Source organism: Miniopterus natalensis, chromosome 2 (assembly GCF_054644295.1).
Source record: "Miniopterus natalensis isolate mMinNat1 chromosome 2, mMinNat1.hap1, whole genome shotgun sequence".
NCBI lineage: Eukaryota > Metazoa > Chordata > Mammalia > Chiroptera > Miniopteridae > Miniopterus > Miniopterus natalensis.
The window spans coordinates 171,372,343-171,389,637 of NC_142082.1; the positions used below are offsets into that span (position 1 = coordinate 171,372,343).

Here is a 17,295-nt window from a genome sequence, read left to right on the forward strand (position 1 = left end):
GACTCTGCTTCCCTCTTTGTTGGTTCAGGCATGTTCTCTCTGTGTGACAGGAAATGTGGCTATTCTCAGCTCGGTTTATATAGGTCGTACAGCTCATAATCATAGAGGAAGAGAAACTTGCTCTTTCCCAGATCCAGTAGATTTAATTTTCGAGAAAGCTGTAGTTGACCTGGTTCAGGTTATATACTCATTGCTAAATAACCCTACTGGTCAGTAGGGTGGCATCCTTAGATTAACCAAGGGTCAGAAGTGTAGTCATATAGAAATTGGACAGAGGAAGTGAAGTCAGCTCCATTTGAATTTTAAGTGGGATTTGATTCAAAAGAGAGGTTTTTGTTATCAGAAGAAGGAAGGGAAAGGTGCCAATAGGAAAAAAATGTAAAAAACCCTAAAACCTGTAAAACTCTAAAACAAAAAATACTCATTTCACATGTTTCATAATGTTTTATAATTACAAATTATAAAAGATCCTATCTTTTTTTTAAGTGCCATACTAAAGAAAGCTAGATTAAATTTTCTTGGATCCCAGAAATACCTGCTTATTTCTTTTGTATTCTGTTTTGGTTTGGTTTCTGCCCTTCTTTTCTAAATGTCACACCATTTTTGTAATGGGATATTGCATTTTTGGGTGGAGTGGGTAAAATATTTTAGTTTGGAAAACCTCATAGACTCTATGTTTTGACATTTAAATAAGATTTTTAAAAAAAATTTAAGAAAATATGGAAACATTTGTTGAAAATTTCCCCCCTTCCCTTTTCAGGAAGCTGAACCTTTTTCTTTTTTTTTTTTCCCTCCAAAAGAGAACTTGCATACCAGCTCAGTGTGCAGAAGAGATAAAGCCCACTTTTCTTGTCGATGTGGGGGTATGGGCCTGCATTTCTAGTCTTTCTTGTTCCCTTTCTTACTCCCCCCCCCCCCCCATAGTGCCTTTTTAAAGCATGTTTCTGGAATCCCTGGGTCCTGCAGAACACAATTGGAAAACACTAGATTAGATCAGAATAATGCAGTAACATAAAATTATCTCACAATTAGAGATCACTTTTACTCAGTAAAGCTTACCCTATTGAGTAAACTGCCTTTAAAAATAAAACTGTTGTACTATTTCAGAAAAACTTTGCCATGTTTGAATGAACCCACTTCTAAAACTACAAGACTTGTAGTATATATGACTAATTTTGATGTTACTTTTAACATTTGGTAGGGTGAGGAAGTTTATATTTCCGCCTTTCAAATGTAGACAGAAATCTCTAAGAAGTGGGAAGGGGTTATTGTTTATTCAACAGGTTTAATTAAGGGCAAATTTTACTGTAAGACCTGTCATACCACACCTGCATTACCATGAGGGGTATTAGAATTCACTTATTATGATTTTTTTTTAATTAAATTTTTTTTTATTTCAGAGAGAGGAAAAGAGAGGGGGAGAGAGATAGAAACATCAGTGATGAGAGAGAATCATTGATGGGCTGTCTCCTGCACACCCCCTACTGGAGGGTTGAGCCCACAACCCTGGGCATGTGTCCTGACTGGGAATCGAACCGTGACCTTCAGGTTCATGGGTCGACACTGAACCACCGAGCCACACCAGCTGGGTGCTTCTTGTGATTCTTGAGCTAAGAGAAGCCAATGAAAATATGTAAATCTAAAGCTGCCCCTAGTATAACTTGCCTTCCCTGAGGAACTGGGTTTACCTGGTCCTGGGATAAAGGAACCAAGGATGGAGATAGCCATGAAGAACAGGACTCATCTGACTTACTGATCATTTTCAAAGGATTTTTACCAAGATTAGTTGTGGGGGATAAATGATTTATTCTTTTGTGTTTGGTCTAGCTAGCATAAATCGCCAGTGATGAGTATTGCCCCTTTTATTTACATTTTTAAATACTTTTCAAGCATATCCAGAAGGAGAGGAGACAGTAATGAACTCCTCTGCTATCCATGGTCTAGCTCCAACAATTATCAACATTTTGCCAATCTTCCCCCCCCCAAACTTTAATTTTTTTGGACTAGAGTCTTTTTAGCAAATTCTAGATATCATCTCATTTCACCTAAAATATTTCAGCATGCATCTCTGAGATTGCAAACATAAGTACCATGGCATAATAACACCTAACAGAATAAACAATTTTGTAATATACCTGGTTCATGTATACTTTGTCCCATTAGTCTCAAAACATATCTTTCTACTGTGAGCTTATTGGGGTCAGAATCTAAACTTCAGGTGGCATTTGGTTGTTATGCCTCTTAAGTCTTGTTTATTCTATAAAAGTTCCCCTTCCCCTCTGCCTCTTTTTTTATGCTGTTGATTTGTTAGATAAATTGAGTCATTTGTCCTGTGGAATGTCCCACATTCTGGATTTGGTTGATCGATTCCTGAAGGTGTTGTTTAATTTGTTCTTCTAACCCTTCATATTTCCTGTCAAATATGTTTATATCTATCTTTGCTATCTTTGTATTTTTGAGTCACTTTTTAGAACATTAATAGCTTTTAGCTTAATTAGCACACTCAAGCTTTGCTTTGGGAAATCTTAGAAATGACCATTTTTTTGAGTTGGATCATCTAGCATCTAAAAAATTTGGGGTGATTTATTTTGCATATTATCATTTTAGAAATGAGTGAAATAATAATGACTCCAAACTACTTTGTTAAAATAAGTAGTAATTGTTGTTACTTAGTGCTCAGTCTAAAAGCCTTTTGAGTTCCTCAGTAGATGTAGGTGCTGACCTAAGGGCTGCCCCGTTACTTGTTAATCACGAGTTCACTGTTGGGTTTCACCCCTTTGTGTTACTTTGAATTGAACATCTGCCTGTAACTGAAAAAGCTTAAATGAAAAGGAAGAAAGAACTTCACATGATTTCTAACTTCTCCCCATTCAGTACTGTTTTTTTAGTTATTTTTAAAATCTTTCTCAAATAGCTCTGGGATTTGGATCAAAAACGGTGTCGAAATACCATGTTTGGCCATACCAGTTCAGTCAATCACTGCAGATTTTCACCAGACGATAAGCTTTTGGCCAGTTGTTCAGCTGATGGAACTTTAAAGGTATGCTTTTGTTCATCATTGACATGGTTGTAATTTACAGCCTTTGGACTGGGTTTTGGAATTAGGTTTCTGTTTTTCACATTTCTGCAGAAAGAGCTTCAACTTCCAGGAGCTTATATAATGTAACTAATTGCTTGTCGTAATGATTGTTCATTAAATGGTTTACTACCTTATGCTTATGTTCATAAATTTGAATTCTTAATTTTTAAGCATATACTTTGTTTCATGAGAGAGAAATATCCATGTGAGAGAGACACATCAGTTGGTTGCCTCTTGCTCCCATGGGGATCGAGCCTGCAACCCAGGCACATGCCCTTGGTCACAGTCAAACCTGGGGCCCTTTAGTCCGCAGGCAGATGCTCTTACCACTGAGCAAAACCAGCTAGGGCCATAAAGTCTTTTGAGATCTATGGGGTCAAGTCTGTAAAGGTCCTGCTTTTATTTACCATTTTTTATCTTGTGTTTTATGTTATTATTTTCCTGTTTTTATGAAGTCATATTGAGGAAAAACTCAGAGCCAAGGAAACAAGCTTATTTCAGCCCCCTGAAATTATAGTTCTAAAAAACCTAAATTCTTCCTCCTTACATCTTCACCTTCTCCAGTAAGATCCTAATCCCACTTTCTTTATTTTTCTTTTCCCTACAATTATTCTAGTCTGTTTATTGACTCTCCTTTCTTCCTTTGGTCTTAAGTCCAGTCCATCTTTGACTTCCCTGTCTTTTGGCCTACCTTTCCCCTTCCATTCTGTAGTGTTTGCTGTGGTTCATGCTGTCATCCCCTCATGTCTGATGGCAGCTCTCGGAGGTGCACTCTCCATCCCTCCTTAGCCCAGTGCAGAGCTGCTAGCGTACACCCTACCTCTATTTTCATCTTGCCACTTTTAGCTGGGACGCAAAGGTGCCGTGTTATAAATTGTGATAAACCCAGTTTCAGTCATTAGGTGTTAACTCTAAGGCTCTTCACCTTCCATCATTCTGCTGCCTCTGTTCCTATCAAATTTCTTTCTTCTTGATCCAATACATACATTAATTGTCATTTCTGGGCAAGGTAATTTTGGAGGCTGTTTCAGCTACTGTTTTTTCTCTCCACCAGTTTACTTGTCTATCCTTTAAATCTTTATGCAAAGCCATCTTCAGAAAGTGTTCCCTTACAGCATTCATCCATCTGGTTCTGACTACATATATACATATCTATCTGTATACTTACGTCTATAGATAGATAAATAGGAAGAAAGAAACTGCTTGGCCTGTCAGCTCCACTTGTAAATGTTTTTACTGTTCAGTCATTTTCATGTGTCTTCTATTTCTTTGGTCAGGTTGAATACAGGCTTATAACCTGCAGAGACCCTGTCTTCTTGTTGTATCTCTTTGATGTTCATAGAACACAGTTATACTCAAAACATGTGCCCAATACATTTTCTTGGCATATACCTCTTCCAGGCAAATACTTGAACTGTCCTGGGTACTATTTTTGTTAGACTCTCTAGAGAAGGAGATTTGTTAATGCTACTAGGTGACTCCTAATCACAGTAAGGTAAACTCTCTTGATGCTGATCCTCTGGCTGAATCTTTGATTTCTTGTCTTTGCTGACTGAGGATAACTCATTTTTATATAAATTCAGGGTGTCTAGGAATCCTCTCTGGGTAGAAGTCTACTTTATACAATTTCCTAGCTGTTATTAAATACTGGGAGCATTCTTAAGTAGAATGTTTTTCTCATGGGCTTATTTTTTTTTTATGTGCTTATCACTGGTTCATCTTCAAACCATCCCTTGTCTAAATTACCTCTTATATCATTCAGACTTACCAGGTATTTGAAACAGTTCCTTGTCTTAGAAGCACCTTTTGTGGAGGGTTCTGCCTTGCTCCCTTCTGGTTGATGGTACCACTCCCGGTGCCCAGCTGCTGTCTGGGGCCTGTCTTTCCTGTCTCGCTGTGAGTTCCTCTTTTGCTGAACTCTTCTTTCTCAGCTTCCTCTCAGCTTGGCGGAGAGCTCCTCCATTCTCCCAGGGAGAGCCTGTCGGAGGCCAGTTGTGAGGCCTTGCCCGTCTAGACGTGTCTGTTCTAGCTTCATGCCTATTTGATGTTGCTGACTGCATACAGAATTCTAGGCGGGAAATAATGTTCCTGTAGAATTTTGGAGACCTTGTTCCCTGTGCTCTAGCTCCCAGAGTTCCTCTTCGTACATTCGAAGCTGCTCTGTTTCATAAGTGATTCATTTGCTTGTCTTTAGGCTTTTAAGACCTCTTTGTCCCCAGTATTTTTTCTGTTTTAGAATGTTAGGATGATGTGCCTTCGTGTGGGTTTATCTTCATTTCTTGTGCTTGGTGCTTGGTGGCGTCTTTCAGTTTGGAAACTCCAGTTTTGAAGATTTCCTCTAAATTATTTGACCTGTTCTCTACTTTCTCTTTCTGGAGTGAATGTTCGTTTCAGATGTTTTCTTATTTTCCCCTCTCTTTCCTTCTCTGTATGTTTGTCCTACTTTCTGGAAGATTTCCTTAGCTTTATTTTCCAGTCCTATTGAGTTTTTAATTTCTACTATCATATTTTTTAAGTACTCATCCTATGATCTGTTTCCTTTTTAATATTCTGTTCTTGTTTCATGGATGCAATATCTTTTTGTGGGTATTAATAGTAGTTTTTTTTAAAGTTTTCATATTTCTGTATAGTTGCTGTTCTTTCTTTTTGTTAGTCTTGGTTTCTGTCTCTATTTAGTGATATATTGTATTTGCCTGATCCTTGGATATTTCCTGTATTTGGGAGTGCAGCACCAAAAAACTGAGAGGAAATTGTGAATTTTATTGTGAGTTTTTCTGTAGGGTTATCTGAGAAGATGTCTAGGCAGAGCTTTCAGCATTTGGAATACAGACTATCTTCTAATTTCTCTGTTTGCAGGGTGGTGTCTCTGGGTGCTCTGCTAGGCTATAACTTGGCTTGGCCTGGGTCCTGTGTGTGTCCAAGCTTGCTGTGCATTCAGTAGATGCAAAGTGCACAGCAGAGGGCAGCAGTGGCAGGTTGTAAGTTTTCATCTCGCCTTTCTTCTGCGCTCATCCTTCCTGTCCACGCAGTCTCCTCCACACCACGCAGGGCTCTTTGAACATTTTATTTAGTTTTGCATTCTGTATTTCAGACAGTGCTTCTAATTGTTTTCTTTTTAGTAATGTACTGATGTGCTGATTAAAACTGGAGTGTTTTTTTTTTTAGTTTTTTTTTTTTAGGTGTTTTTATTGATTTCAGAGAGAGGGGAGAGAGAGAGACAGAAGCATCAATGATGACAGTCATTGATTGGCTGCCTCCTGTACGCCCCCACAACCCGGGCATGTGCCCTGACTGGGAATCGAACCTTGATCTCCTGGATCCTAGGTTGATGCTCAACCACTGAGCAAAACCTGCTGGGTGAAACTGGAGTTTTTAATTTAAAAGTTTTATAAAAATGTATCACATAAATAAAAATAACCATTAGGTAAAGTGAATAATTTGTGGGATATTTAATACAGGTGTGATTCTAGAGGTGTGATTTGAGATTTAAAAAAAACTTAAATTTTTAAACTTATTTTTTTAAATTTAAAGCTTTGGGATGTTGTGAAATCAGCCAATGAGAGGAGCAGCATTAATGTGAAGCAGTTCTTCCTAAGTTCAGAGGAGCCTCAGGAGGAGATGGAAGTGATAGTGAAGTGTTGTTCCTGGTATTCTGATGGCTCTAAGATAATGGTGGCAGCAAAAAATAAAATCTTTGTAAGTACCAGTATTTAAAAAAGCCAAATTTAGTCTAACTTAAAGAAAATTAAAACTTCTGTTGATTTTTGTATTTTTACACTGTTTACTGATATAAATAAAGTGTAGCTGTCTGATTTGGAGCAGGCTACCTGACCTTTCATAGTTCTCAGAGCTATGCTGTAGGGGATGTCGATAGGCCTTGTGAGAAAAGGCCGCCATGGTCATACAGGTTTGGGAAGTGTTATCTATTGCTTCCCTTTACAGGTACTCCATGTGTACTAACCTATTTAAGGCCTCAAGAAGTCCTACAATATAGAAACAGTTTATGTTGTTTAATCTGGTGTTTCTCAGATTCATTAAGAACATGGAATACTTTCTGCATCACTTTTTTGTTGTCGTTTTACAATTTTGAGTACATTGGTTTAGGTGATTAAAAAAAATTCTTTTTATCCTCAGATGAGGATGTGTTTTTATTGACTTTTAGAGAGAGAGGAAGGGAGAGAGAGAGAAAAACATCGATGTGAGAGAGAAACATCGATTGGCTGCTTCCTGTAGCACCCGGACCTGGCCTATAACCCAGGTATGTGCCCTGACCCAGAATTGAACTGGCCACCCTTTGATGTATAGGACAAACTCCAACCAACTGAGCCACACCGTCCAGGGCTTAGATGCTTTTCAAGTGTTTTCTTACCCCTAAAATTTTATGATTTTGTGACTAATAAGCAAGAAATACTCACCAGTGACTGCAGGTGATTGTGAGATTTCTGTGAAGTAAATGAGGAAGATATACAAAAAAGTAAGACAAGGAAATGCCTTCCTCCTTTTTCAAAGCTAATAGCTTATATTTGTAATTTCTTTTCCTATAAATACCTAAGGGACAGAGCAGACTGCACTTGCCCTATGATAATAATGAGGCAACTGAGGTTTAGAGCAGCCAAGTAATTTGTTCAACGTTATATCATGACTTGAAGAGCCAGGTTTTCTGATTTATGGCTCAATGACATTCCATTCTAATAGTAATTTTCAAAGACTTGAATAAGAAATATTACAATTTTATTTTTAGCTTTATTGAGGTATAATTGACAAATAAAATTGTAAGATATTTAAAGTGTATAGTATGATGATTTGATCTTTGTATGCATTATGAAAGGATTCCCCAGACCTAATTAACACAACTGCTATCTCACATGTTTACCTTTTTTTTATGAGAACATTTACGTTATATTCTCTTTGCAAATTTCAGTTATACAGTAGTGTTCTTGACTATAGTCACCACGTTATACATTAGATCCCCAGACCTTAATCGTCTTACAACTGAAAGTGTATCCTCTTACCGACCTCTCCCTTTTCCCCTCACCCCAGAGATTATATTTTAAAGAACACAGTTGAAATGTACTATATAGTTATATAAAAACTCACTGAGGGACTGTTTGCTATTGTTATTGATCTAGCAGCTATGACCTGTGGATCTTGGCTGCTTACAGGTTTATATCCCTTTATCAGGAAATTAAAGGAAAGTATCTCTTTTTGTCTTAAATTTGTGAAAGACTGTAAGAACAGAAAAGGAACTTCTGCATTTACAAGATTTGAAGATTAAAAATATTTTTTGTTATAAAATATATAGATGTAAAATTGCCACTTTAACCTTTTAAAAATGTATCATTTAGTGGCATTAATTATATTCACAATGTTGTACAACTGTCATCTCTATTGCTAAAGATTTTTGTCACCCCAAACAGAAACTCTGTAACTAGTAAGTCAAAACTCCACATCCCCTTCTCTCCAGAACCTCTAGTGACATCTAATCTAATCTATGAATTTGCCTATTCTAGATATTTAATGTAAGTGGAATCATAAAATATTGGACATTTTGTGTCTGGCTCATTTCATTTAGATACTCTCTTCAGGGTTCATCCATTTTGGAACATGTATCAGAACTTTTATGGCTACATAATATTCCATTATATGGCTACACCACATTTGGTTTACCCTTTGATCTGTTGGTGGACATTTGGGTTGCTTTCACCTTCTGGCCATTGTGAGTACTGTTGCAGTGAACACTGGTGCACAGGTATCTGTTTGAGCCCCTGCTTTCAGTTCCTTTGCATGTGTACCTAGGGCTGGAATGGCTGGCTCATATGGTGATTCTGTATTTAGCTTTTTGAGGAACTACCAGTTGCATCTGCACCACTTGATATCCCCACTAGCAATGTACAAGAATTCAGTTTTTCCACATCCTTGTCAACATTTGTTATTTTTCTTTATTATATTATATCACCCTGTTAGGTGTGAAGTGGGATCTCATTGTAGCTTGATTTGCACTTCCCTAATGACTAATGGTGCTGAGCAGAATTTGAATATTTTCAAAGATATGTTGTAGTGAGAGGAGAATATATGGCATTAAATGCCTTCTTATTTTAAAAATCCACACCAGCTCCTTATTTTGCCTGCTAAAATAAAGCTACCCTAAGATCACCTTTAACTACATGTAGATCCCAATTTTTTACTTCTGGTCTCTCCATTCTCCTCTTATTTCTTCTAACTCTTTTGTGTTGTTAGTTTACTCCTCTCGTTAGGTATCTTCTTTTTGCTACCCAATAATTGGGACAGCTGCCTGTTTCATATTTGCCAAGTTTCCTCTATCACTCTCAGCCACTCATTTTTAAGAACGACCTGTCCTAGAAAGCATTTTAAGTATGATTTCCTGTCCTTTGTGGTTGGCGCCTGGTGCTGTGCTGCGTACCATCTGTGTGTGCTCACGGAGCTGTGCATTCCCAGAACATGTTCATGGCTCCTGCTGAAGCTTCTTTTCTGTCATTAAGACTGCCTTGGTCTTAAATAGCTATACTGTGTATATTGGTATAAATGTTTTTATAATTTGGCAAAAATTTTTGAAGAGTATACTCAGCATTTTAAAATCTTTCAAAAATTGAAATGAAGCTTGACTTACTCAGAAATAGCTCTTTTTTGGTTCAAAAATGGGAAAATGATTGATCTTAATGGAGTAATTTGATAGCTCTGAAGAGAACTAGAAATGATTGAACTAATTTCATTTTCGCAAGCCTGTGCCCTGTGATTTTGGTCATCTTCATTTCTGATTATCTATTTTCTTTTTTGAATAAACAAGCATCAGGGGAAACTGGTCTGTATGTTAATTTGGCTACTTCATTCATTCTTTTCACAGAGGTTTTATTCTGCTCCGGGCCAGCTTAAGAGATCATCTGTGATAAATTTTCCTCTATAGGAAACATGTTTCAAGATGAGCAGTATTTAAAAAGTATATGTAAATTGATTTATATCTTACTTATGACCGTTAATAATATGCCAGTTATCAGTAATTACAGTATTTCTTCAGGGTTTATACTTTATATTTGAAATGGGAGGATATTCTTTTAGAAGTAAACTTAGATTCAGTGTGGGTATCGCTTATTTAAAAAATTATTTTACTTTCATAGATCTTTCTCTATATTTTATGTTGACAGCTTTTTGACTTTCGTACCAGTGGTGTGTTGGCAGAAATCCACACAGGCCATCACAGCACCATCCGGTACTGCGACTTCTCCCCCCATAACCATTTGGCAGTGGTGGCTTTGTCCCAGTACTGTGTGGAGGTGAGTTGTTGAATTTACTCTGTGAAGTCGGGATCTCCAGAGGTACAAGGTTGATGAAGAAAGGCCTGCCTAAACCGTTAACTGCTGAGGGTGTTTGCTTGGGAAATGATAGAGTATTTCTTCATAGCATAGACTTAAAGCTTTAGGATATTAAACTATATGGCCAGCTTTATTACTTTAGCAGCGGTTAAAGACTCAATTTGACGGTATGGCAGTTCATACTGGGGATGACAGTATCATGCATCAAGTATTTGTTGGCTGGCTAGTATGTGCCATGGTCTGAGGAGATGATGGAGTGATCACTGGTTTCCTAAGCAGAAACATAGCATCTCTTAAACAACATAGGCATAGACTCTTCTGTAAAGAAATGATGAGAGGTGAGTCCAGTCAGGTTTCTTAGATCACTGAGAAGGATAGGATGGAAGATAAATTTGTAATTGGTTAACCTAGGATGTTCATCACTAAGCCCTAAGGAATAAAATGACTCATAAATTACTTGTTTATATTTATAACTTAGCACTTACCGGATAGGTTTTATATTCAGAGTCTGTGCCTCACTGACCCTGGAAGAATCCCACCCAGTGAATTGCTATATTAATTTTTTCAAAAAGCAATGAATTCCTTGATACTTTTCCCTCCAAAGATGGATTTGTTTTTCCAAGCTTTGTTACTACTCATTCTTTGAGTGTGTCTTACCACCAGGTAATGTGAAGCCCCTTGTGATTATGTCCCAGGAAAATGGGGATGGGGCTTTATCTGGAAAATAGGGAAATTCACTTGCTTCGCAGGCTTTCTTCCAAGGAAGTTTGACTATTGCAAGCATTTTTTCAGTGTTCTGTGCTTATTTCAGCAACTTTAAGTGAGTTTGCCAACCTTGCCCTTACTATGGAGGTTTGTGTGTGAGGGTGGGGTTGGAGGAGAGTTGCTGAGCTATAGGCCTTCAGTATGAAGATTCAGATAAAATGAGAGTGAATGTATGAGTTCTGTGAGCTCCTCCTAATTCTAAGTACAGCAGTGCAACTAACACTGAAGAACCTCCCTGCCAAGAAGCATTCCGTTGGGAGCAGAGGCAGTGAGTGTGAACAAACCAACCCTGTTTGAAACAGTAGGAAGAGGCAGGGTGCTGTGGGCAGTGCTCTCTTTGGCAGAGGCCTTGGATTGAAAGATTCAGATCTGCTAGGACATCTTGCACCTTACCTGTAGATCCTCAAGGTAGGTGTGGTTGGAAATTTCCCCTTTCTGGGTTTTTTCTTTTTAAATCCTCACCTGAGGATACATTTTTATTATTATTATTATTACTGATTTTAGAGACAGAGGAAAGGAGAGAGAGAAACATCGATCGGTTGCCTGCCGTATGCTCCCTGACCAGGGGATCTAACCTGCAACCCAGGTATGTGCCCTGACCGGGAATCGAACCCAAAACCCTTTTGGTGTATGAGTCAACGCTCCAACCGACTTAGCCACCTGACTAGGGCCCTCTCTGGGTTTTATCAGGATTTTTAGGTGGTGTGGAGGTGCACCCCTCTTTTTGCCTTTCCCATTCTTAGGAAGCTCCTAGAAACACTGTCTTTCTTCCTGAAATACAGGGACTTGGTTTGGGAGGCTCTGGGTGACAAAGAAATGATGAGGGGAGAACCAGAAAGGAAGAGAGGGAAGGATTTCAAGGGAGATTTTTCAGTAGCTGAACCATTTTCATCCCTGTGCTTTAGCTCTGTGTGACCCACCTTGGACTCTAGAGATAAGGCAGAGAAAATTTCATGTGCTTAATTTGTAACCATAGAACTCACTGGTTGGAAACCACTGGGCATGTGATGAAGCACTTGTTTGTCCGTGCTATTCTGAAATCATAAAGTAGGTCTGTAATTGAGAGTGTAATGAGAGGAACTCAGGCACATATGGTACTTCATTAGACTGGAATATAGCTGAGTAATTTACAGCATACTCAGGACAAAGTACAGCCAGTCTGGTGGCAGACACTGACAGTTTGTAACAAGCATGGATAACAGGAGAAATGTGTACATGTACAATTAGTGCATTCATTTGTTACAGGACTTTGCAATCAGTTGAAATGAGGATTAGATTACAGTAGAAAATAGTCTGAATATAGAAGCTTCATCTATTTTTTTTATTGATTTAAAAAATACATATAAAGCATTTATATGATTCTAAATCAAAGCTTTATGATAAGTTATATTTAGAGAAGTCTTGCTTTCATCACTGTTCCTTCCCCTCCACCCTTTCCCACCCCTGCCCATAGGTAACCATTTTGGTTTTTGTTTAACATTCCATTTTTGCATATATAAGCAGGTATTTATAGGTATTATTGATCTAGCTCCACATTTGTATCCATTTATATATTTACATGTTTCTCATCTTTTATATTGTATGGTGTAATATGTATATATTCTTCTGCAGGAATATATATACTCTGCTTTTCTTTGTAAACAATGTTGCCCAGAGACTAGTCATTTCAGGGTGTTTTTCTCATTACTTTTTACAGCCTCATAGTATTCCATTATGCATATGATAAATGTAGTTTCTTCAGTTGGTCCTATGGCTGGTCATTTGGGTTATTTCCAGTTTTTTGCTATTAAAAATAATGAAACTCCCTGGCTGGGGGTGCTCAGTTGGTTGGAGCATCATCCCGTACACCAAAAGGTTGTGGGTTTGATTCCCGGTCAGGGCACATAACTAAGTTGCGGGTCCCATCCCCAGTAGGGGCGTGTATGGGAGGCAGCTAGTCAATGTTTCTCTCTCAAGTTCACCTCTCTCCCTCCCTCCCTCTCTTCCTCTCTCTAGAATCAATAAACAACATGTCCTCAGGTGAGGATTTAAATAAATTAATACATACATAAGTAAAAATAGTGAATTGATGACTACTCCTCTGCGCGGCATTTAGCGTACATCTGTAAAGTGCTTATGAGTGTGGCTTCCTGTGTGCTGTGTTTATTCCGTAGCTGTGGAACGTGGACTCAGGTTTAAAAGTGGCTGATTGCAGAGGACATTTAAGTTGGGTTCATTGTGTGATGTTTTCTCCTGATGGATCATCATTTTTGACATCTTCTGATGACCAGACGATCAGGGTGAGAAAGACTGAGATTTTCATTTTAAACATTTACTGATGGTCAGCTAAACCTCCTACAAACTAAGAAATTGATTGGGCAGTATTGGGGGAAGTAAAATAGGAAACTGCTGCATTCATCTTTATCCTTGAAAAGTGCTGTTAAATGGACTGTAACAGTCTCATTCATCTAGAACGTGTTCATCGAGTATCACCATGGGCCTGATGCTGGAGAAGTCCAATGATTAAACTCTTACTTTGGTTAATTTAAATATATTACATTTGATTCCTCACTGTAGTATTGACTCTTTCCCCCACCTTGAATCCCCACATCTAGTTTCTTGCCAATTCTAATGGATTCTGCCTTTCCATTTTCTATCATTTATTTCTACTTTCCCATTTCAAGTTTAGGTGCTCATTACCTGTTCCCTCTCTTATATTACGTCTGCCATACATTTTTTCTTTCTTGGTTTTCTACTAGCTGCCTCCAAGATGTTTTCCTCGTGTACATACATAGTCATGCCATTTTTGCTCAAAAACAGATAACAGCTCCCCTTGCCTACCAAAGTAAATATGTCCTGCTAAGTCTCCTTTCAAACTTCTCTCCAGCACAGCCTCATTCTGCTGCAGCCTGTCTTCTAGTTTATTTCTACAGGTGACCTTCACTAAACTCACATTTCCACACACCCTGTAGTTCCCTGCCTCTGCACTTTAGCTTATGTGGTCTCTTACGTTTGGCATACCCTGCTTCTCGGTACCTCTTCTTGATGAAATTCTAACGACCCTACAAGCCACAAGACTCCTGGGAAGCCTTTCCTAGTGTTCCATTTGGGGGATGGTCTCTCCTCTTAAGGCCATGTAACTCTGTGTCACTTTCTCATGGTACTTGTCAGATCTCCCTTGGACTTGAGTACAGGTTTGATTTACCCCTAACCTCTAATACTCTTGCTCCTCTGACCTGGTCACATGTTTTAAATTACAAACTTGTTGATGTCAGGGACCCTGGTTTTTCCCTGTAGCATCTAATACAGTGTTTTCTACAAATTGTACATAAAATTTATTTAGTATTTACTGTATGCCTGATATTGTGCAAAGTGCTGTACGTGTATTTGGTAATTCTCACAACCGTCCGTTTTGCAGCTGAGGAAGCACACACAGAAAGGTTAAGTCAGTGCCACTTAAAAGTGCCCATCTCAGTAAGCTTGAGCCAGAATGTAAACCAATGCACTCCTTCTTTCATCAAGGAGTCTTGTTAAAAAAAATCAACTTTATCACTAAGTATACTGTTAACAGTCTATATTGTAATAGAGTTGATTTACATTCTGGTTTTACATTACCTTATCTTGGTATCAAATAGCAGAAGGTCCTTATCTTTGAGTCACGCTGGGATAAGTAATCTGCCCAAAGTTGCAGGTAGAACTAGAATTCATACTAAGGCATTTGGGCTCTGGCACCCATTACTTTTAATACTAACTGCTTCTTACTATAGCATGTAATTAATAAATGTTTACTGTTGAATTACAAGATAATAATGAAATTTTTTTAGCATCATAGGCATTTTGAGTGTGAAGCTTGTTTTGTATCTTGCTTGGGCTTTATAGTATTTTGGAAGATACAGTAATCTTATTTTGTTTTTCTAAATCTCTTAATCAGCTCTGGGAGACAAAGAAAGTATGTGAGAACTCTGCTATAGTGTTAAAGCAAGAAATAGATGTTGTGTTTCAAGAAAATGAAGTGACGGTTCTGGCAGTTGACAATATACGACGTCTGCAAGTGAGTATTTTTAAGAAAACAATTGGAAAAATTGTTTGTTTTTAAAAAAAATGTCTTTATTGATTTCAGAGAGTGGAAAGGAGAGGGAGAGAGAGGCAGACAGAAACATCAATGATGAGAGAGTCATTGGAGATAGAGCTCGCAGCCTGGGCATGTGCCCTGACCAGGAATTGAACCTGGATCTCCTGGATCCTAGGTCGATGCTCAACTGCTGAGCCACGCCCGGCCGGGCGGAAAAATTGTTTTGATTGAACTCACAATTCACAATTTTTCATATTTGCTTTTGGACTTGGAATTAGGCACAACTGTCTAGTATCCAACAGATGCTTGATAGGTATCAATTGGCTAAGTATATAGGTCTTGAGCTGAGGCTCAGATAGTATTTGGAAATAAAAAGGTGATACCATGCCCTACGCAGTTTTAAGTGGTTGGAGTGTTGGCCTACAGACTGAAAGGTCCTGGGTTCGATTCGGGCCAAGGGCACAAACCTCGGTTGCAGGCTCTATCCCCAGCCCCGATCGGGGCACGTGCGGGAGGCAACCAATCGATGTGTCTCTCTCACATTGATGTTTCTCACTCTCTCTCTCTCCCCCCCTTATACTCTCTCTGAAAAGGAATGGAAAAAATATCCTCGGGTGAGGAAAACCAAAACCAAAACAACAAAAAAAGGTGATGCTGTGCCTCACTCATTCCTCTTGGTATCAGTGATCACATTCTTTGCTTTGCCTGGAATCTAGGATATCATGAGGACAAACTTGACCTTGTCCACAGTAGTGATTATGACATGTCTGATGGAGTACGCAAGGGGGATGGGCAAGCACACCAGTGGAAGTGTTATTGCAGGGGAATGATAACTAGGTCTTTGAAAGAACAGAAATCACCTCAAGTGAGGAAGGAGTCTGACCCATTGGAACTGAGGTGGAAGGAGCTGGGCTTTACATACTGAAGTATACCTGCTCACTTATTCATTTACCCACGCATTTGCTCAAGAGATATTTCTTGAATGCTTCTGATGTTCTCTGAGAAGGAAAAGGTTTTTGAGGTAAAATTGAAAAGGTTATTATCATTTAGGGATCCAAACCGTTGTATTCTAGACACTGCCCCTCAACAAAGAGTGGGACACATAAGAGGAAGGCATTTCTTTCTCTTTTTAATCCCCACCCGAGGATATTTTCTCCATTGCTTTTCAGTGAGAGAGGCACATCTATTGGTTGCCTCCTGCATGCACCCCACCCGGGGCTGGGGATCAAACCTGCAACCGAGGTACGTGCCCATGGCCGCAGTGGAACCCGGGACCCTTTCAGTCCGCAGACTGATGCTCTAACCGCTGAGCCAGAGCAGCTGGGGAGGAAGGCATTTCTTGACTGGTTGAGGAAGAAAGGAGCCCCAGAGTCAGGGTTATTGGTAGAGAATTGATAGGAGTTTTGAGTGGTGGTAATTGAGAGCAGATGCCTTAAGGACCATTGCGGCCTAAGATGAAGAGCAAGAACCATGAGGGAATGCAGTGAGATAGTGAGGCAGAGCTAGAGCGGAGAGAGAAACAGTGGAGAAGAGAAGAAATAGAGGGCGTGCGTATTGAGGGCATGAGCGATCGCGAGGGCTTGAGACAGACTGGCAGAGAGCAGGACAGAGCTGAACAAGTCCTAAGGCGGCAGAGTTCAGCTTGATGTAGTGGAGGAAACAGTGACTTCGCTCAGGAGATCCAGGTACAAGCTGCATATTTTTCCCTCCATTGCTTTTCAGAGAGAGTGGGAGGGAGGGGAAGAGAGAGAGAAACATCCATGTGAGAGAGACACATTGACTGATTGCCTCCTGCACAAGCTCTGACCAGAGCTAGGAATCAAGTCTATAACCAACGCATGAGCCCTTGGCTGGAATCGAACCCGGGACCTTCTAGGCCACAGACCAGTGCTCTAACCACTGAGCAAAATGACTGGGGCTCTAAGCCTCACTTTCTTCAGAAGTGTGAGCTGGTTATATGGTCAAGGTGGAATTAAATTCAGGAGACGAATAGGTGGGAGTAAATTGTCTATGGCATGTGGCAGCTTTTCCTTGTCTACTGTGGGGATCAGAATCAAGCTGTGAGACATCGC

General features: G+C 39.2%; 1 protein-coding gene across 1 annotated transcript in view; it reads left to right on the plus strand.

The window, feature by feature from the left end:
• The window catches only part of APAF1 (apoptotic peptidase activating factor 1), a 64,633-nt gene that overhangs the window by 26,311 nt on the left and 21,027 nt on the right, over nucleotides 1-17,295 (plus strand). The window contains exons 15-19 of the mRNA XM_016223183.2: nucleotides 2,915-3,040; nucleotides 6,611-6,775; nucleotides 10,240-10,368; nucleotides 13,326-13,451; nucleotides 15,083-15,202. Of these exons, the coding sequence (XP_016078669.2) occupies nucleotides 2,915-3,040; nucleotides 6,611-6,775; nucleotides 10,240-10,368; nucleotides 13,326-13,451; nucleotides 15,083-15,202 (666 nt within the window). The remainder of the gene's footprint in view (nucleotides 1-2,914; nucleotides 3,041-6,610; nucleotides 6,776-10,239; nucleotides 10,369-13,325; nucleotides 13,452-15,082; nucleotides 15,203-17,295) is intronic.